General features: G+C 43.8%; 1 protein-coding gene and 1 long non-coding RNA gene across 6 annotated transcripts in view; both read left to right on the top strand.

Moving 5' to 3' along the window:
- Positions 1 to 8119: 8119 nt before the first annotated feature.
- LOC131301666 (ADP-ribosylation factor GTPase-activating protein AGD2-like) overlaps positions 8120 to 21233 on the top strand; it is a 56691-nt gene continuing 43577 nt past the window's right edge. For 4 of the 5 annotated variants that reach the window (XM_058328042.1, XM_058328044.1, XM_058328045.1 and 1 more), the window contains exons 1-2: positions 8120 to 8266; positions 10320 to 10396. In XM_058328042.1, coding sequence (XP_058184025.1) covers positions 8219 to 8266; positions 10320 to 10396 — 125 coding nt within the window. In that variant the 5' untranslated portion in view covers positions 8120 to 8218. The remainder of the gene's footprint in view (positions 8267 to 10319; positions 10397 to 21233) is intronic. The other variant, XM_058328043.1, reaches the window with a different exon arrangement.
- Positions 11585 to 12378, top strand: LOC131301667 (uncharacterized). The gene is made up of 3 exons (XR_009191376.1): positions 11585 to 11808; positions 11840 to 11988; positions 12091 to 12378. It is a non-coding gene; the product is annotated as an uncharacterized LOC131301667 (long non-coding RNA).

The raw sequence follows: 21233 nt of genomic DNA on the forward strand, positions 1-21233 counted from the left end.
TGTTTTGTCAAATATGCATGTACTAAGTGGAAAACGTTAATTTTATGATCTATTGTTCATAAGTTAAGGGTTTGTGGGTATGGATTATTCTATTGAGTTTTGTAGCTCACGGTATTATTTTTGGTGACCCTGACATATTATATTGGTGGTGACGCTAGTATAATGTATCAGATCTTATAAATGAACAGGGTGAACTCTACACCTTGGAAGCTTTTGGAGCCGAGGAGCTGACTAGGATGGAGGAATAGGCGGGGCAGTAGATAGGAACCCTAGTTTCCCTTCCGTGTTTGAATAAAAGTACTTTTGTAAGAGTTATGTTATAATATCGAGCCAGACTCTATTTAGTTTTCAATAAAAATTGTCTATTTAAAGTTCCCAAAATTAGGGGCGTTATATACTGCTCCTCAAAAAGCACCTCAAACTCAGCCCATGTCAAATTCTCAACATCCGGTTCATTTGATTAAGTCGTGGTCCTTGCCGCTCTCCTCGCATCCTTCCTTGACTCTAGGACAGATTCCCACCACTCACCGACCTCCCCAACTAATTGAACAGCCATAATACCTACTCTGATGTTGTCTTTAATGATATTGAGAGCTCTAAAGAGTTTACAAATTTGAGCTAGGCAATGGTCAGCTACCAAAGGGTCGCTACTAGTCCCATCTAACACCGGAGGGTTTTTATGGCTAAACTCTCACATCACTACCATGGCTCGATCTTTGGCATTCTCTCTAGGAGCTTGGTTTAAAAGATTTGCAGCTGCAAGTACCGCGACGAAATCCCTAGCAAATTAGTTCTGAGCGTGAGGTACCCTTGCACCTCGACCAGCCCCTGCCCCCGGATTCCCACCTAGGTTCTCCCCATGTTGACTAACCTCATCCTCAAGAGGTACCCCATGGCCACAACCACCTCGGTTTCCAGCCCCACCTCATCTATCACGCGTCCTCAGAGGCATCTTACTGCATGATATAAGAAAGGAAAATTATTAATCACAACATTATTGCTATGAGGTCAAAGCCCCTAACTTCCCAACACGGGTTAATAACTCTACACTATTCTACGATAATGCAATTGCAATGCCAAGTAGTCAGATGAATGTTAGTCACACAGGTATGCACAAGTTATGTTAGAAGGCACGACATTTTGAACCCATGAGATGAAATGCCTCCCCACAGTCTCTATGTAACGACCCTGAATTTTGGTCAATAAAAATTTCGTTAAATATTTGAATTTTATTTAAATTACTTATTTTCTCTTAAGTGTTATATGATTTCTTGTTAATACTCATCGCAGTTAGATTTTGGTCCTTGGATAAACTCTTGACTAGAAAAACCTACGTGACCAATTTAGTTAATTTCCAACCGACTACTTGGAAGAACCAAGCAACCAACTTACCTAGTTACTAGTGGGACCTTTTAAACCCTTTGGACCTTTTGAACCTTTTGCTTTTACCCATTGGTCCATAATGGTTAGGGTAATCTTTATCCATTGGACAATAGGCTTCCCATTTAAATATTTTGGTAAAGTACTAGATATAATATTTTAATGGTTTATAAAAACATGTGCAAAGTACATTTATTCTTTGTTTATTGGGGATTCTCCCACCCCTCCATTATCCATTGGTTAATAACCACAAGGGTAATTTTTGTCCATTGGATAATAAACTTTTTATTATAAAAGTACATGTAGTCTTTTCAAAATTTTATTTTAATAAAAGGTACTTGTACTCTTTTGTCCAATGGTTATTAACCGCAAGGGAAACTATTATCCATTGGGTAATAACCGCTAGGGAAGTTAGTAACCATTGGGTAATAAAGTCTTTTGACCAAATAAAGTACCGATGTGACTAGGGAACCTTCCAATAAAGTTGATGTGACTAGTCAAACTTTTCAAACCCTAGAAATTACTTATTTATTTCTTTTTATTAATTTGGTTTTATTCTTTGTCCATTGGACAATAAAAGTTAGGGGAACTATTATCCATTGGATAATAGAAATCCAATTCTTTATATTAAAGGGGTTTTGAGCAAAGTACTTGAATAGACATTTATAAATATTTTTGAAAAGTACTTTTAATTATTTTTTCTAATAAAAGTTTCCTAGTAGCTATTGACCATTGGACAATAAATGTTAGGGGATTTATTATCCATTGGGTAATGGCCTTATTCTTTCAAACAAGTACATGGACTTATTAAACTAGTCATTTTTTTTTCCTAATTGCCCATGTGATGAAGTACCAAAATTGTATTTTGAAAGTACTTAGTAGCCCTGTAGCCTTTAAGGCCTAATATTCTCCTAAGTACCTTTTTATTATTTTGTATTAGGGTTTTTGTACCCAATTGAATTAATTTATTGGGGAGTTGATCTTCCTAGAGTACATTAGTACACTAGTTTATTTATTTATTGAAAACATGTGTTTAATTAAGATTCTTACTTGATTTTGTAAATCTTGTACTTGGTACTTTGTATTTATTCTTTCTTGTTTATATGTATATATATATATATATGTAGTACTAGGAGAGAGAGAGAGAGAGAGAGAGAGAGAGAGAGAACCCGAGAGAGAGAGAGAGAGAGAGAGAGAGAGAGAGAGAGAGAGAGGAGGAAGGAAGAAAGGAGGAAGATGGGTTGTACCTTGACTTGACCTTCCATAATCTTTCCTTGATCTTTTCTTCATCTTTGGAGAATCTTTCTCCTAACCAAACTTAACTCCCATTTGTACTTCTAGGATTTGTTCAAGACAAATCTTGTACCTTTGTCTCCAAATCTTCCAACCAAATCTCCCATAATCCCATCCAAGGACAATCTTAGCCATGCAAGCCTAGGGTTAGGCTTTGATCTTTCAAAGATTGCTTGCCATGTGTCAAAATTTGAGGTAGAGAGAGAGAGAGGGGGGCCGGCCATGAAGAGGGAGAAGGAGCCAAGGTTTTGCCTATAAATAGCACCCCATTCCAAGCATTGAACTCACACCTTCAAGCTTTGCTCTTCCTTCTCTCTAGAATTCTTTGTTTCTTTCTTTGTTCTTGTTAGTTCTTCCTTTGTTCTTGAGTGTTCTTGAGTGTTCTTGAGTTCTTCAAGAAACTCAACCTAGGCCGCCACTAGACCGCCACTCGACCACCCTTCGATCCAAAAGTAGTAGTAGTATTAGTCAAGTAGAAGTTTCGAGAGAAACCTTTCTCTTTCGAAGCTACCGGAGGCCTACCGTAGGAAGTTACTCCGCCCGACCACCGACGTACTTTCCGTAGCCGACTACCGCCAAGAAGAACGGTAGATTATCCCTATCTACTACTCCTAATTATATGTAGTTCATCCTTACGTACTTATCGTTTGATTAGAAGTATTCGTATTTTGATCTTTAAGATAGTTATGAGTATGCGTATATGAATTGCTTGTATTACTTGTGGTATGTGATAAAGCATAAGTGATTTCACTCCAAAGGCGTCCGTACATGTGGCGTTGTGCTTTGAATAAAGCATAAGTGATACACTCCAAAGGCGTCCGTACATGTGGCGTTATGCTATAAGTAGTAATTGAGCGTGATGAGTAATATAGAATTGGATGATCTTGTTAGGATGATTCTTGCTTACGTTTGTCCTACCGCGGAGTCTTTGTATGTAAACGAGACACGAGAACCGAGAAAGTAGAAACATGACACCTAGGGTGTGGTTAATTAAAAGAAATGTTTTCCGAGGAAGGAAATATTTTGAAACTACATAATGACCGATTTTGGGAGACATTATGTGAGTCGTGTGCGTGTGTAAAAGAAACGTTTGAAAAGGTTGAACTGTTTTGAAAACCGCAACGTGGCCAGACTTGGTAGCCCGTTGTGTGTATGAAAACTCGTAATGTGGCCGGACTTGGTAGCCCATTGCGTGGATTGTGAAAACCACAATGTGGCCGGACGTGGTAGCCCGTTGTGTGGTGTGTGTTTTGTGTGTGTGTTCCAATGGGATCCGGGAAAAACGGAACCATGGTGAGGTATAGCTTGGTTATCCGCGGTACGGAGCCAATGCAAATATTTTTGTGTGCCAATGGGAACCCGGCGTGGCGGAACCATAGTGAGGATACTTGGGAACCCGGCGCGGCGGAACCAAGGTTGGGTGTGTATGCTTGGTTATCCGCGGTACGGAGCCAATGCAAATATTTTTGTGTGCCAATGGGAACCCGGCGCGGCGGAACCATTGTGAGGATACTTGGGAACCCGGCGCGGCGGAACCAAGGTTGGGTGTGTAGCTTGGTTATCCGCGGTACGGAGCCAATGCAAATGATTTTGAAAGTGTGTGGCTTGGTTATCCGCGGTACGGAGCCAATGCAAATGTTTTGTGTTAAACAAATGGTTTTTGAAAGATTGTTTTGTAAGTGAAAATGTTGACACGGTCTACGATGAGTCGCGTAGGAGAAACTCTGAAATCTTGGACACCAACGATAGTTGATTAACGAATGTGGATGTGTCATTGTTAAGCTGTGTATGTACTTATCATGTGGAAAACGATGTGTCATTTCCTGTTGTTTGTAAGTTATGGGTTAGCGGGTATGGGATTACTCTGTTGAGCTTTGTAGCTCATGGTGTTGCCTTTTGGTAACCCTGACATATTATATCGGTGGCGACGCTGGTATAATGTGTCAGACCTTGTAGATGATCAGGGTAAGCAGATCACCGTGGAGGCTTTGGAGCTGAGGAGCTGGCAAGAATAGAGGAGCTGAGGAGCTGTAGTTAGGAACCCTAGAATTCCCCTCCGTTTATGTAAAATATTGAACTCTTGTGAAAAATATTTATTGTAGTAAGAGCCAGACTCCATTTGATTTTATGAATAAAATGTCCTTTTAACGTACCCAAAATTCAGGGGCGTTACAGATTTTATCAATAAATTGTCTTCTTAACGTACCCAAAATTCGGGGCGTTACACTCTAGGTGTTTTAAACCTATGCTTTGATACCAAGTTGTCACGCCTTCTATTTTTAAACATAAGTATGAAAGAATTTTCACAAATAAACCCTCACAATATTCTGTACGAAACCCAAAAGATTACCGTACTTCCATTCCCATAATTATGCTTCCAAATCCATTAGATTTCCAAATATTACATCGTTGGCTCAACAGCCCCAAATTAACATAAGTATCAAGTCTCAAGAGGTTAAGGGTTTACAAATATTCCTTAATCAAAAGAATTATAACTTAAAATACAAATACAACTTTCAACGGAAATTTACGAAGATGAATGAGTAACTTCTGTGGTTAGCTTTCAAAATAATGTCCACATTCCAAGCACTTCAAGCATGCAAGCTATGGGTCCGGGTTAGCACCTGAAAATGATGTAAGGTTTGAGCTATACTAGCCCAGTAAAAAAGTCTACGCAAACTCTATATGCAAATGAGCTATACGGAAGAATAAACGATAGAAATCAAATGACAACAGAGACAAGCATAACCAATATGTTCAATATTCAACCATCACCAATCATTCTTCTCGTTATACCCATAAGTCATATTCCTTCCAATCGTGTCTCATCATCTTGTATCCTTTATGTGTCTAAGCCGAAGCTTTTGTTGGGCCAATTATGGGATCCCAATATCCCCTACCAAGCGCCCACCTTGTAGGTTAGGCCTTGAGTGTTCAATACAAGCATTAGCTCTTGTCGGGCCAATTATGGGATCCCGATATTCCCTGCCAGGCACCCACCATCGATGGGCCCCGAGTGTTCGCGTGTATTTCACATGCTCATGCGTATCGTTCGTATTTCAACGTGCAATAACATACATTTCACATTTCTTGACTCAACGAATTCATTCAAGTCCATCGCATACCATTATTGTGTGAAACAAATAATACTTTCCAAAACACTAGGAAGAATACATAAACAAACCAATTAGAGTTGATGAGAAGCTCCAAAGAGTAATTTGGAAGACGTAGGAAAAAGTAGCTCCAAGACACTGTGCCTACTGGTAGGTGATGAGTCCTACCGGTAGAAGAGAAGAATTCTACACTTGACCTACCGGCAGGTGAAAGTTCCTACCGGTAGAAACTGGAAACAGAAAGGCCAATATTTCAAACGTAACAATCTTGTACTTGGCCTATCGGTAGAAGAAAAGTTAATATCGATAGGTGAATGAGGATTTTGAGCTGCTAAAGTATGTTTGAGCTGGTTAGGAAATAATTTCTTATTTGTCCTACCGGTAGGTGAAAAGTTCCTACTGGTAGGAAGAGTGTTTTTCAGGAGATTTTGACAAGAATTTTAGATTTCAATCAAATCTCAATAACAACCAATACAAGCTCGAGAAGGGCATAGAAACACTCAAATAACATATAAAGAGCGGTAGAATTCCCTACCTCGAGTATCCAAGTCGAAACCGATGAGATTGAATAAGCCCTAGCTTTCGGAATCCAAACAAACAAAAATACACCAAACCGAGCTCTATCCAATGCGATACGAGCCTAAATACGCAAGTAGAAGATGTTGTTGAGGTTGATTGTTGTGGGTTTTGAGTTTGGATGTGAGTTTTTGGGTGTGAGAGTGAGTGAGATAGAGAGAGCCGAGAGAAGGAGAGAGAGACCGAGAGATAGAGTGAGGAAGGAAATGGGAATAAATTTCCCTGCCACACACATATACACACATGCACTATATTGCACTAACACCCTTATTTTCCAAACTCTTGCACATTTAACCTCCACATTCACATTCATGGCATTTTCCACCACTTTTCCTCTACTGCAAACATTAAAATTAAATAAAGGAATTTATGGGTCTTTACATGCTAGGGTTTTGAGCATCGGATCAAACAATTGACAAAACATTCTGGAAAAAGACGATTTGGCGGCAAAGGAAAGGATATGGTGGCCGAGGAATGGATTTAGCGGTTGAGGAATAGATCTGGCGGCCGATGAATCAATCTCTCACGGAGATTTTCAAACAATATGTTTCACGGGTGAAAGAATGAAGTTGAGGCTATGAGATAGATCTTACGACCGACAGATGGATTCTCCTAAGGTTCTATATTTCTGTCTAAAAGGCTATATGACTCTGAATTGGGTCCTCTAAGTGGCTAAAAGTACTCACCAAAAGTCTACGGGTTTATGAGAAGTCAATCATCAATCACTGTATCCATTCATCATCGGGATGGTTCCCAATGTGAGATTTGAAATAATCGTTAGGCCAAATTGGGATGTCTACAATACTCTACCTTTATGATAATTTTTTTTTGATCCGCACCTTTATGATAACTAAATGTAGAAATATTTATGTTTTGACAAAATATGAGTTGGAAATGTGAATAGTAAAATTGAGAATATCCTTCATATTTTTTCCACTCTCTATATATTTGGAGTATAAAAAAACTCCAATATTCTTAAATAGAGGAAGACATGGAGTACAGATTGAGTAGCATTTTCCTCCAAAAGCATGGAGAAATGGGATATGGAGCGTGGGCTGGAAATACCTTGATAAATAAAACTTAAAAACAAGGAATTAAATATTGATGTTTTGTTTAGATCATGATTTGAAAATTTTTGGGTAATAGATGGAGAGAAAAATTAGAGTAATAATTGAAAAATAGGGGTATTCAGTAGAGAGAGATAGAGAGAAATGAGAATAATGATTTGAGATAGAAATAATAATGATTGGAGATAGAGATAATAATGATTGAAAATATGCGTAATGAGTGTTTTTAGAGTTGTGAAAAAAATTTCAAGTTATGATCCAAACTAAATGTGAGTCTTTGACAACGACAGTATATATTCCTTCCGTCCCATTTTGGTTGTCTATTTTCGTTTTTCACGTCGTTCTTTTAACGCTTATGTCTTCCAATATGAATCTCAAAAAATATGCAATATGAATCTTGTTTGATAGTTCTCGATTAGATCTATAATACAAAATTTTTAAAATTATGAAAAATATTATAGATTAAGAGATATAAGTGTTGAAAGAATAATACGAAAAACGAAAATGGACAATCAAAATGGAACGAAGGGGAATATATATATATTTTTTACAACGCCAGTATATGAGTAGTAAAGAAAAAAATAACGCCGCCAGTATACGTGGATAGATGTTTTGGGAGTGTATTTAGAAGCTCCCGCGTTGACGTATGACGATCCACCAAACTATTGTAATGACAAAATTACCCTTTTGCAAAGCACATGCACCGAGAGCAGTCAGCGACCTCCCCCTTCCGCTCTACCTGAACTCTTGAATCTGAAAAGAGAGAGAGAGAGTCTTGCTGGAAGAGAAATGGGAGCATTTATCAATCTCGACGATTCTCCGATGTTTCAGAAACAGGTGATCCCTTGACATTTACAGCTATATATCTTTCTATATATATCGGAGATGCATCCTTTATTTCCTTTTCTTAATTTCTAGTTTCCTACAAGATCCACATGGATTCCTTATTTGTCGTAGGATTATCCGTACCTTTTACTTGAAGCAATGGTTACCTTTGTTTTACCTTGAATTCATGTTATGGCGTGACTTTTGCGCATCAAATCACATGATTAATCATTTTTTTGGGGTGCAATTGTAAGTTATCTGTGTCTGTAGAATGAAACGATTGCAGGTCAAATGGTTACTTGGACTCATGGAACCAGGATTATTATAATTTTTTTTTTCTAGAGTAGAACTGGCTTCATTGATGTGGATTTATCCTATTAATCCCAACAGCTTTAGTTTTTTTTGTTTTTAAGTGATTATCTTTAGTCCAGAAAAACCAATGTGTTTATGAAGCTGCTTTTCGAAATGGGTACATGGCATTTTGTTCGCAATTCATTTCCAACAGTCAGAGTATGGCAAGTGACTTCTAATGTTCGATAGACGTTAAAAATTTGAATGGAAAATGCTTCACTCTAAAGGCGGAAGATTATAGGTAAAAGGTGCATCGATATCTGAGAAAAGTGTATTGATATCTGTGAAAGTGTATTAATATCCGTGAGATATGTATTGATACCGGAACTTGTTTGGAATTATTGGCATATTATCCTCCACCCAGGTAGAGGTTAGCATGACCGAATTTGAATATAGCTAGTTGATAGCATGATTTGAGGAAAGTATATTAACTGTCCCCGTTCTTATTCATGGAATTGCTGGATAGCTTGATACATGTTGTTGGCTCAATTGGCTAAGAGTTTGGTCTTTTAGGATGGGTAGTGATCTAACATGGTTATTTGCATTATGTGTCTCACCGTTTGTGATAAGTTTTTCTCTATGTATCAATGTGTATCTCCATGTGCAAGGCACAATTGCATGTGAGGGAGGCTATTGTATAGCTTCATGCATATATTTGATAGTTGGGCCCATTTCCTTCAGTTTAAGTCCCCAAAGGTGATCTAGAATGTTTTACTTATCCCTGTAAGTTTGTTTGGTAACAAGGCCCACTGTATTGCGAATGCTTGATCCCTTCTTTGATGCAAGTTCCTTTCCTTTGTAATTAGGAGCTAGACCTTTGTTTGACATCAATCTTTTTGCTCAGAGTCTCAGACATCTGAAAAGTTCTTAATCATTTAATTGCTCTATGATGGTGTACATTTTAGGCCGAGAACTCCCCAGTATCCATCAGTAACAAACCTATTCTTACTTTGGCCATTGATTTGTCTCCAGGACCTTCAGTTCACGTAAGAGATTCTCCCCCGACGTGCTTTTTAAAAATTAAAAAACTTGAAATTGCAAAACTTATTCAATTTTGTCAATTCACTGTCTACAAACCTTAACCTCTTGCCCATTCTACCATTTTGAACCCTGTATTGCCGGTGGTGGTATGAATTGAGGCAAAATTGTAGTTTTTTTTCCTTTACCCTTCTTCTCCCATTTTGGCAAAGAAACATACAAGATATGAGGTTTGGGGACAGAAGAGCAAACATCCTAGCTCATCGAAGATCAACGCAAGCAAGATTTAGGAAATGTGGTGCCCTTGCATGGTAGCAACATTTTGAAAGTGAAGTGAGAAGTTGTGCAATTGAATCTCTTTATGATCATGCCCAGTCGATGAATGTGAAACAAATTTTGCAATAAAGTCATGTCATCATTATTGATCTCCAAATTCAATTCAAGCAGATTAAGTAGGACAAGGAGCTAGAGCTCCACTTCCGGTATTCCTAGTATGCTACCCAGTGCGTACCAACTATAATATGCAGTAGAAATATCAAATAACAACAATTGATCCACAGTCCATGCATCATAGATTACTCGCATTCTTGGCCTCATTATTTTCAGTATTATTGAAACTCATGCTTTATTTGTTTATTGACCACCATTTATTGATTGATCCAAGCTTCTTCTGTTGAAATTTCGAAGAGATGATGGTTATGCTTGTTTAGTTCTCTACTTATCTGCTATTTGACAGGTGCATTGTTTGGAACATACTGCAGAGGAGCTAAAAGATCGCTGCCAAAGGCTGTTCAAAGGGTGCAAGAAATTTATGTGAGCACTTCTTCATATTCTTCATTTTGTAAACATGTCTTTTATTTGATTATCCAGATTATCTCCTCGATTTGTCTGGTCTGGTAATGTTTTATACTTGACATAATTTGTGTATGAAAAATATGCTTATAAATTTTTTTTGATTCCTCATTGTCAAATAGAATTTCGTTTGTAATTGTGAGTGTTGATAGGACTTATTGGTTGCTACAATGATTCATTATCACGACTTTATCACTTGCTTATAGGATTTTGAGTAATCATCTAATGTCAAACAAACCAGAGTCACCAGATATCTAGCTTGATATTTGCCCAACAAGTGATGTTTTTTATTCACTTGACCAAATTTCTGGATGTTGCTAATGTTAATTGGATTTTTCTACAATTTTGAAGCGTGTTACGTACTTAGCTAGTGGAAGAATATGGTATATTGTTGGACAAAAGTACTCTAGTTTGTTTTACTTATGTACTTAGCCTGCGGAAGGATATGGTACTTAACAAAAGTGAACTCTAGTTAGTTTGACTTGGGCATGGTTGTGTTGAATTGCAACATACAATGAGCAGTCACACTGTACCAAGGCTTTGGCTGTGGGGTTTTCATGCCTTCAATGGATCTTAAATGTTTCTAATGGTTTTGCATTTTTCTTTTGTTCCTCCCAGTCTCCTCGGTTTTCATAATGTAAAGAAATTGATTACATGTTTAGACGTTTGTTTTACATTTTAAATCTCTCTATTGACTAGTGAACCACTTTTATAGCATAATGTATTGTGACTAATCAACCGCTTTTATAGCATGATATTGGGCTTATGTGTAGCGCTTCTTAGATTACATGTTTTGGGATTATTATCTCTTCCATTTTCACATTTCCTCATATATTTGGTAACTTTTTCAACTCTTTCTAAATATATTTATATACGTCTATATTAGTCCACCGCCACCATTACCATGCTAGTTCGACTTACCCTCCATTGAATACCTAGTCCCCCATTAGATAAGTATGAGCTTGGCCATGTGTATATAAGCTCCTAGGCATTCTTCCTGTGGGAGGTAGGAGCGGGAAGAGTACCTGAGGTTGCCCTCCGGGTATATGGCGGTTGCTACAACGGTGCTCGGGAACTACCGGAGGTGGAGGAGGAGAGAGCTCGGGGCGGACTTAGAGAGAGAGATGGCAGTGGAGAGTAGGTGCGTATTGAATGCCTTGAATGGTTGTTGATCGGTATTGAATGCTTGTCTTTTATATGAGCCTTGGAGATGAGGGAGAGCCAGGTGTAGGGCTCCTTCCCATTGGTGGACAGAGTGGAGGTTGACCTCTTTTCCTCTCTTAGTCCCAAGTCAGGCCTTGGGGCTTGTGACCAAGGAGTCGACAAAGGCTATTTCGGTGATGCATGGAGACCCGTATCATCTGCCGAGTCAGGTGAGGTATGATACGAGCTTCGAGGTGCCAGGCGGTAGGTATGATACTTCTTCCGAGATGTTAGATGGCGGTCAATGCCCCCTCTCTCTCTAGGACCGGTCAAGTTAGAGCTTGCCGGAGGCAAGCTCGTCCTCCTTGACAAACCCCTTGCTCTAGCCTCCAAGCCACATTCCTCCGTAGGTCCCGAGCGGGGTACCTAGGCCTTGCTCCTGGCCTAGGATGGCAAGCTCGTCCTCCTTGACAAACCCCTTGCTCTAGCCTCCAAGCCACATTCCTCCGTAGGTCCCGAGCGGGGTACCTAGGCCCTGCTCCCGGCCTAGGATGGTGTATAGAGTCGCCTTTAAGAGTTCGTGGAGTCTTCGAAGTGTCGAGTAGGAGGTGAGGTGCCCGGAGGTGACCTCACCCCTCCGCGGGTGGAGAATTCTTGGAGAAAGCCTTGCTCCTCCGGAGACGCAGTTTGTGGAGGAAGCTTTGCTCCTCCCGAAGGTGAACATTGTGGAGGAAGTATGTTCCTCCGGGAGGTGAATCTTGTGGAGGAAGCATGCTCCTCCGGGAGGCGAACTTTGCGGAGGAAGCATGTTCCTCCTGGAGGTGAATCTTGTGGAGGAAGCATGCTTCTCCTGGAGGTGAACTTGTGGAGGAAGCATGCCTTCTCCTGGAGGTGAATCTTGTGGAGGAGGCATGCTCCTCTTGGAGGTGAACTTCGTGGAGGAGGCATGCTCCTCCAAGAGGTGAACTTTGTGGAGGAAGCATGCTCCTCCTGGAGGTGAATCTTGTGGAGGAGGCATGCTCCTCCGGGAGGTGAACTTTGTGGAGGAAGCATGCTCCTCCTGGAGGTGAACTTTGTGGAGGAAGCATGCCTCTCCTGGAGATGAATCTTGTGGAGGAGGCATGCTCCTCCGGGAGGTGAATCATGTGGAGGAGGCATGCTCCTCTTGGAGGTGACCTTTGTGGAGGAAGCATGCTCCTCCTGGAGGTGAATCTTGTGGAGGAGGCATGCTCCTCCGGGAGGTGAACTTTGTGGAGGAAGCATGCTCCTCCTGGAGGTGAACTTTGTGGAGGAAGCATGGCTGTCCTGGAGGTGAATCTTGTGGAGGAAGCATGCCTCCTCCCGGAGGTGAATCTTGTGGAGGAGGCATGCCTCTCCGGGAGGTGAATCTTGTGGAGGAAGCATGCCTCCTCCCGGAGGTGAATCTTGTGGAAGACGCATGCTCCTCCTAGAGGTGAATCTTGTGGAGGAGGCCTTGCTCCTCCAGGAGATGGTCACCGGCAGAGTTCTTGGAAAAGGTGCATCCGGTTGCAAGATATATCATATACCCACATTAATGTCCCCTTGCGCGCATATACTCACGTCACGAGGTGGGTGTGTGCGGGCATAATTGAATCACGGAGGGAACCTCGTTCCTCGTAGGATGACTTGCCGGAAGAGATTTTTTTTTTTTTTGAAGGATGCTCGTCCGGATGTGATGTGTATCGTATATCCACATTAATGTCCCCTTGCGTGCATGTACTCATGTTGCGAGGTGAGTGTTTGCGGGCAATAATGTCCCCTTGTACTGTATATCCACCGGATCTTCGCAGCATCTTTTTATGGAAGGATTCACATCTGATCAGAGTTAGGAGTATGAAAGGACGTCCTTGCGTTCCAAAAATGGTGTGATTCTTCAGTTTGCGAGGAGGAGTAGTATAAATTTATTTTACCTTCTCATTTTTTACTTTCATCCCAAAAGAGAGGTTAAAAGAGCCTTGGTGTTTTTTTTTTTTTAGAGAGAGAAAGTGAACTTCGTGGACTTTGTAAAATTTTGATCTTCCCGGAGGAAGTGGGTTATTTGCAGAGGGAGGAGGTGACATTCGAAGTTAATCCGAGTCCTACACCTCCGAAAAAAAAAAATAAAGGTAGGAGGGAGGTGTGGTCCTCCGCCAAGTCTCACAAAACTAAAGTCCCAAAGTCTCTCCTCCACCCCCTTTTTTTAATAGCTCTTCCCCCTTTTGTCTTTCCTTTGGTGAGGGAGGTAAGAGAGAGAGGAGGAAACCGAGAGGGAGAGAAACCGAGAGGGAGGAGAAGGAGATAAACCGAGAGAGGAGGAGGTAGCTCCGGACCGAGAGGGAAAGAGAAAAACCGAGAGGGAGAAGGCTTCGGCTGGAGGGGGTCTCGGCGGAGGGGTTCGGCGAGAGGGAGGTCTCGGCGGAGGGCTTGTGGCGAGTGGGGGTGTTGGCTGGTGGGTGCCGGCGGGAGGAGAAAGAGAGGGAGAGAAACCGAGGAGGAGAGGGCGAAATCGAGAGGGGGAAGAGAGGGTTTCGGGCCGAAGGAGCGGGAGAGGGTTTCGGCGGGTAGAGGGCTCAGAGGGAGGGGGGTCGGTTGGAGGGGGCGTCGGCGGGTGGGTGGTCGGCGGAAGGGGGTTTCGGCGACGAGGGTGTTTCGGCAGGAGGAGGTTTAGAGGGGGCATCGAAATCAACTCGTGGGGTGTATCTCGCGGAGGCAACTCGAGCTTATGAAGGCGATTCGTGCGGTGGATTTCACGGAGTTCTTCGAGGTAATTTGTTTTTAGTTTATTTCAAAGTTGTAATTTTGCCAAGGGAGCAAGCAGAGTGCCACGACGCTTCCTCCTTGATGATGAATCTTTGTTGTGGACCAAGGGTGCAAGGGGGATGCATTCGGCTCCCTCCCCTTGCCAAAAAAAAAGTGAAACTTTCTTGTTCTTGCCAAGGGTGCAAAAGGGATGCATGCGGCGCCCTTCCCTCGCAAAATTGAATCTTGATTGTTATGTTTGGTAATTGTCTGACAGGTGCCGGGGTTCGGATACATTGTGGTTGAAAGAAATGACGACGCGGCCCAAGCTTCTTGTCACTAGCCGTGCCGGTACCGTGGTAGAACCACGGCGGGAACGTGCTTCTTCCGCGGCTTTGAAATCCAATAAGTCTCTTAAAACGGAGAAAGACAAGCCTCCTCCTCCCTTGCCTAGTCCGGAATTTTGGTTTCGGGCACCCTATCTTGGCGGCGGTGATAAATTGTGGCACTTAGTAGAGGCGGATGCAGAGATTGGGAAAGTGGTTGACAAACCGTTGTTAGGGTACAAGGAGGTTTCGGTGGAGGAGGGTTGTTTTATTTCTCCCAAGTTAGTACTGAGGTTCCAGGTTGAGCGTGGTGAATTTCCACACTGCTTGTCTGCTTACAGGAATTATGTTGTTCCTCCGACTGCATTTGCGACTTGGGCGGATGATATTTTGGGGAATGCCGATTTTGTGGAGTTATTGCGAAAAGCCAATGTCCATCGTGCCGTGGTGAACAGTTTGCGATTGGTTGTTCTGCGGGAGCGGAAGTGGATGGATTTCGTGGTGTCCCGATGGAGTGCCAATTCTCATACTCTTCCGGTAGCTTGGGGTGAGACCGGGCCCACTTTGGAGGATGTGGGCTGTCTGTTGAGGTTGCCCATGTTAGGAAAAGTTGACCCGTCCGCCGGGAGACTTTCTCCTTCACAACAAGATATGGTCGATGCACCGCGGAAATCCGTTCGCCGGGAGAAGGGCCACAATGGAGTGAAGAATACCTTTACTGAATGGGCACGATATTGGTATAAGGATTTGGGTGCGTCGAAGGCCGGGGAGGAAGCTCATGTAGTGACGGACGGGCCGGGATTGAAAGAATCGGCTCACTTGGCAGCGTTCTTAGCCTATTGGCTAACTTGGTACATTTTTCCTGGTCCTCCGAAGGATGGTGTTGATACGACATTGTTTGAACTTGCGGCGATCCTTGCTTCAGGGGAATCCGTACCGTTGGCCCCGTTGTTTTTGGGGACTTTGTTCAGAAGATTAGACATGCTTCAAGATGCGGCGCGACGCTCTTGCGGGAGGTATGACTTGCCGATTTATGTGGCCACCAACTTTCTTCATATGTTCTTGTTTGAGCGGTTTCCTAAAGTTGCGCCTAAACCGAATGATTTTGGGGCTGGTGGTAGTGGAGGGAGGGGGGAACCGTGCCGAAATGTATGCCGGTCGGCGCGATGGTCAGGAAGTGGCATCCGGGATGTGTGGGGTAGTATTGCCGATGTTCTTGATGTTGAGGGAGAGTTTGTTGCTCGACCGTATGTGAACACGCCGAAGGGGGTATTTCCTTTTAACATGTACTCGGAGGAGGATGTGGTGGCCTTTGCGAATAAGGATGATGCATCCACGGCGGAGCTTTTTAGGATGAGTTGTATGATGAGGGGGGAATTACCATGTTTTGTGAATGGGAGGTATGGTTCTGTGATGTATGATCCGATGAGGGTTGCACGCCAATTCGGGTTTGATTAGGGGGTTCCGAAACCATTTCTGCCGTAAGGGGGTGTGGGAGATGGGTGGAAAAGGTTCCTGAAATCGGCTTTCCCAGCAGAGCTTAGGTCAATGAATACAATCACGTTGCCTGGAGCTAAAAGAATGGGAGGATGTACGAAACTCTATAGGGAGTATTGGAGGGATAACCTGGTACGCTTCTTGGAATATGTGAAAGGAGTTCCCGTAGCTTTGGGAGTGGAGGATGTAGTGAGCCAGGATGGTGAGTTGTGTCTTCCGAAGGTGAAGGATCTGGTCCTTGCATCGTTTGGTGCCCGTTCGCCATATGTTAAGGAGGAGGTATTGGGGAGGGTGAAAGAACATCTGGAAACTGTATATGGTACTGTGGAGAAGGATGTGGGAAGTAGTGTATCCGTGAGTGACGGGGCTGGAGAGGGGCGGGCGGAGGGAGTACGATTGAGTGGCAAGCATACTTCAAAGAGGCCTGCAAAAGATGCTATGGAGGTGGCCAAGCCCAACAAGTGAAAAAAGGTTGGGGTTTGTCACCTTTGCATGTCTTTAATTTCTTTATTCTTGTTAAATTGTTGGTGTAATGACGCTTTTCTCTCTCCATTTTTAAGATTACGGAGGGAAACAAGGAGAGCTCTGAAGCGGTTCAACCTGGTGTTGTGGAAGAGGTGATAAGAACGCCACGAGTGGGGATTCTGGAAACGGAGATCGGAGGAGGTTCAGAGGTGCCTTCTACTTCCGTGGAGGTGGTAAGTACCTTAGATCAACATGCGGCGGCACACGGAGGTATGGACGACATCTGGGGGGATGAGGGAGTGTCTTCCGGGAGAGTGCTTCAGCCGGGGAAAGGTAGTGAGGAGAGCTCGCAAGCGATTCAACCTGATGCTGTGGAAGAGGTGGTAAAAACACCGCAAGTGGAGGTTTCAACAATGGCGGCCGGTGGAGGTTTGGAGGTGCCTTCCGATTCTTTGGAGGCGATAGGCACTTTCGATCAAAATGTGGCGGTGCATGGAGTTATGAATGATATCTGGGGGGATGAGGGGGGATCGGCTATGGGGGGGTCTCATCCATGGAAGGGTAAATCACTCCGTCACATGCGTTCGTCCGGTGTGGTGCCGAGCGAAGAGGGAGAGGAGGAAATGGAGGAGGAAGAAGGGAGTGAAGAGGAAAGTGAAGAGGATGATTGTGATGGTAACCGAAGGGATGAGGAGGAGGGTGAGGAAGAGGCCGGTTTAGTGGAGGACCAGGTGGCATTCAACCATGTGGAGGAGGGCGGTGGTGGCGAGTCAATTGCGCAAGACTTAGCGCCATCGAGCTTGCCGGAGGGGGCGAATGAGACCGAAATGCGCAGTAGTCGTCGTTGGTGGAAAGAGGGTGCCTTTATGATAGAGCGCTATCCTGATGGGAGTGTCATTGTGACTTTGGAGACGAAGGAAAAGGTGACGTTGCAGCCTAGTGTGTTTTTTGCCGAGGCCCGGGAGGAGCATTGACCTTTGCTGTCCGACATCTTTTTTCAGTGGCCCTGTACTTTTGTTCGGCTTGGCAACGTGAGTACCTTTTCTAGGAGGTTGGCGTTAATTTCCTTGGCGTCGTTTGTGGAATTATTGGAGGATGTCAGTTTGCCAAAAGCCACGCCTGAGGAGTTTATATCTGTTTACGATGGTTTGGCTGCGTTGGGAAGTTATCAATTGGAGGTTGATTGGCTCCGTAAGAGGATAGATCAAATGGCTTTTCTTCTTGAGCTCTCGGCTTGGCGGGATCGGTTGGAGAAAGTAAGTAAAGAATTGGAGGAGGTTGAAGTAACGGCGGCGCGGTTGAGGAAGAGGAAGAAAAAGCTTGAGGGTGAAGTAGCCGAGCGCGAGGGTGCCCTCTCGGGAGACTTCGATATGTCCAGTCACGCCGGTCAAGGGTTGCGGCGGTGAAGACGGACTGGGCGCCGGGTGGTTCACTTTTGTTTTGTTGATGCTCATTTCCTTTGTAATGTCTTGAACTGTCACATTTATGAGCATTATCAATGGTAGTAATGACCTTCGTGTAGTGAACTTTTGGTAGCAAAGGAAAAGTTTGGAGGGAGAATCCTTTGGCAGTTTGCCTTTCTTTCTTTCTTCTTTTTTTTTTTTTTTTGTGCCTTCACTTCTTGTTTGTAATAGACTTATGGTAATGAATGCATGGAACATCCTTGTCTTGTAATCTCTTGTTTGTATTTGTCATTCGGCCTTTGGTGATCCTTTCAACAAGCTGCGTAGGAGATTTTTTTTCGTTCTTTTCGCCGAAATAGCGCGACTTTTAGAGTATGTAAGAGGGAATGGCTCTTAGGCGGGGGGTGTATCTTCCAGATTTCTTTTAGGAGGGAGGTGTGTGTTCCCCATTTCGTCGTTTTTTTTATTTATTTGGCGGAATGAGAGCATTGAGGCGTGTGGGAGGGAGGAATATTGTGTGATCACGAGCAATAGCTCTATTGGCGATTTAAAAGTAAAGCGACGCTCGGTATCATTATGATTTCAATGGCGATTCGTGTATGGAGATAATCCTGTGATGCTTCGGCTGTTGACCAGTGGTAAGCATATTGGTCGGCCAAGCCCAGGATGGAGAATGGGACGGTCGCCAAACCCCCGATTAGGCTAGGCTTGCGACTCCCGCATCGTGGTGGCGGATGATATTGGTAAACTATCTCAATGGGCGATATGTGGCGTTATATTTTCCATGGCGATTCTTATATGGAGTCCGGCGGTGCTTTGGCAGTCAACCCGTGCTAGGCAGGTTGGCCAAGCGCCGGAAGGGTGGATCAACAAGCCCCCGATTAGGCTAGACTTGCGATTCCCATAGCGTGGTGGCTGAGAATATTGATGGACAATATCTCATTGGGCGATCGAGTAAGGCGATACGTGGCGTTATATTTGCCGTGGCGAATCATGTATGGAGTCTTTTTTTATTTTTATTTTAGAGTACGATAATCCAACATGGAATGAAATTATGCTCGGCGGCGATTGCAGTGGAGAGAGCCTAAACAGGAAGGCTAAGTCCCCATCCCATTTATGTGGGGAAAGGGTAGTTCGCCGGCAAGTTATAAGGAGGAGTCGATCTTCCGGTAATGTTATTACATGGACGGCACGTCTATCAGCGTGGTGATCTCATTGTGGTAGGTGCCCAAGATAGTGCAGTGGAGCTCGTTAGTCCAGAGTATCCATATCCCTCCTAATGAGTAGGGGGTAAGGGGATCCACGATGGCGGAATTGGCGAATCCAATAGTTAAGCTCATTTGCTTGGCGAGATGCCCGCCGATCCATGTGTTGGAAACCACCACCAAATCTGGTTGGTGCAGTGTGACGGTGTCAAGAAAGTACTTGTAGAAACTCATGCGGGTGGCTCCTTCGCAGTTCCACCATAGAAATTTTACTGAGCGACGGGTGGAGGGTCTTGGTGTGTCGCTGCTGAATATTGGGTGTTCTTCTTCCGCTGTGGGAAGGAAGGCTGGTCCGAGGTCTTGGGATTGATTGGGGGTGACGAAAGTTGTGACGGAGAGGCGGTACGATGGTTGGCCGTACATTATCAGTTGTTCAACTGTGATTCTCAGTTGATTAAAGCCGTGAGCTGAAAGAACCTCGGCATGGTGCACTTTAGATGGGAGGATTAGTTATGTATCTTTTCGGAGTTGGTGAGTGTGCGTCGGGAGGTCGTTTGGTGACCGGTGAAATTGGAGATGACGCAATGGGAGTGAATCCCATGCTTGAATGAGTTCCTTGGTGAGGGAAGCTTGACCAGACGACGCCATGTGGTTGTATTCCTCCACCAGATGTTGCGGTACACCTCCTTTTATAAACCAATCTGGTTGAGATTCGACTCCCTCCCTTAGTAGGAGGAATTGCATGTCCCCCGTGGCTTGGAGGCGCCTCATCCGCGGGATGTAGCTCCACACCGGAGAATTAGGTCCCGCTCGGGACGGTGTCGGAGTGTGGAGGTACCTTGTGGAGGAAGCTTGTGGAGGAAGCATGCTCCTCCTGGAGGTGAACTTGTGGAGGAAGCATGCCTCCTCCTGGAGGTGAATCTTGTGGAGGAGGCATGCTCCTCCGGGAGGTGAATCTTGTGGAGGAGGCATGCTCCTCTTGGAGTTGAACTTCGTGGAGGAGGCATGCTCCTCCGGGAGGTGAATCTTGTGGAGGAAGCATGCCTCTCTTGGAGGTGAATCTTGTGGAGGAGGCGCGGGAGGTGAATCTTGTGGAGGAAGCATGCTCCTCCTGGAGGTGAAACTTGTGGAGGAGGCATGCTCCTCCGGGAGGTGAACTTTGTGGGGGAAGCATGCCTCTCCGGGAGGTGAACTTTGTGGAGGAAGCATGCCTCTCCGGGAGGTGAATCTTGTGGAGGAAGCATGCCTCCTCCCGGAGGTGAATCTTGTGGAGGACGCATGCTCCTCCTAGAGGTGAATCCTGTGGAGGAGGCCTTGCTCCTCCAGGAGATGGTCACCGGCAGAGTTCTTGGAAAAGGTGCATCCGGTTGCAAGATATATCATATACCCACACTTCCCTTCCAAGGTGGTTACCAAGGGTGAGTTCTTCGAGTACAGGGTTGGCCATACGAAACTAAGTACAGGGTTGGCCATACGAATATGAGCTCTTGGGAGGCACTCTACCCTTCCAAACCGGTTTTCAGGGGTAAGTTCCACGCAAGAGTTTGTATCCCAGTTCCTAACCTATGGAAACAGATCTGACCCGCACTTCAAAGGCAAACAAACGGTGATAAGGAATGAAATCAAGGCAATAGCAAAAATTGTAGTGCTATACCATGAGATAAATTTTGTCTATATTTCATTGTATTGCTATAGCCATATTTTACACCATAACACCAACTCTCTATCTCGCATAACACCAACTTTCTCTCACTTGATTTCGTCTCTCTCTCGCTCCATAGACCACGATGCCAAGGATAAAATACCCTTTAGATAGACAACATTGAATAATGATGGCATAACCTATGAGGCTATGATGCTCTAAGCTTGTAACAACATTGTCCAATCAAATACCGTATTGTGACTAGAAGACACTACTAAATTTTGCAAGGGACTTAAGAAATTTGGAATAGGGGCAGGGCTAGGATTCAATTTTGGTTGGTGCCAAAATTGAACAGAATTTTTCACATGATGGTAGAAA

Source organism: Rhododendron vialii, chromosome 9a (assembly GCF_030253575.1).
Source record: "Rhododendron vialii isolate Sample 1 chromosome 9a, ASM3025357v1".
Classification (NCBI taxonomy): domain Eukaryota; kingdom Viridiplantae; phylum Streptophyta; class Magnoliopsida; order Ericales; family Ericaceae; genus Rhododendron; species Rhododendron vialii.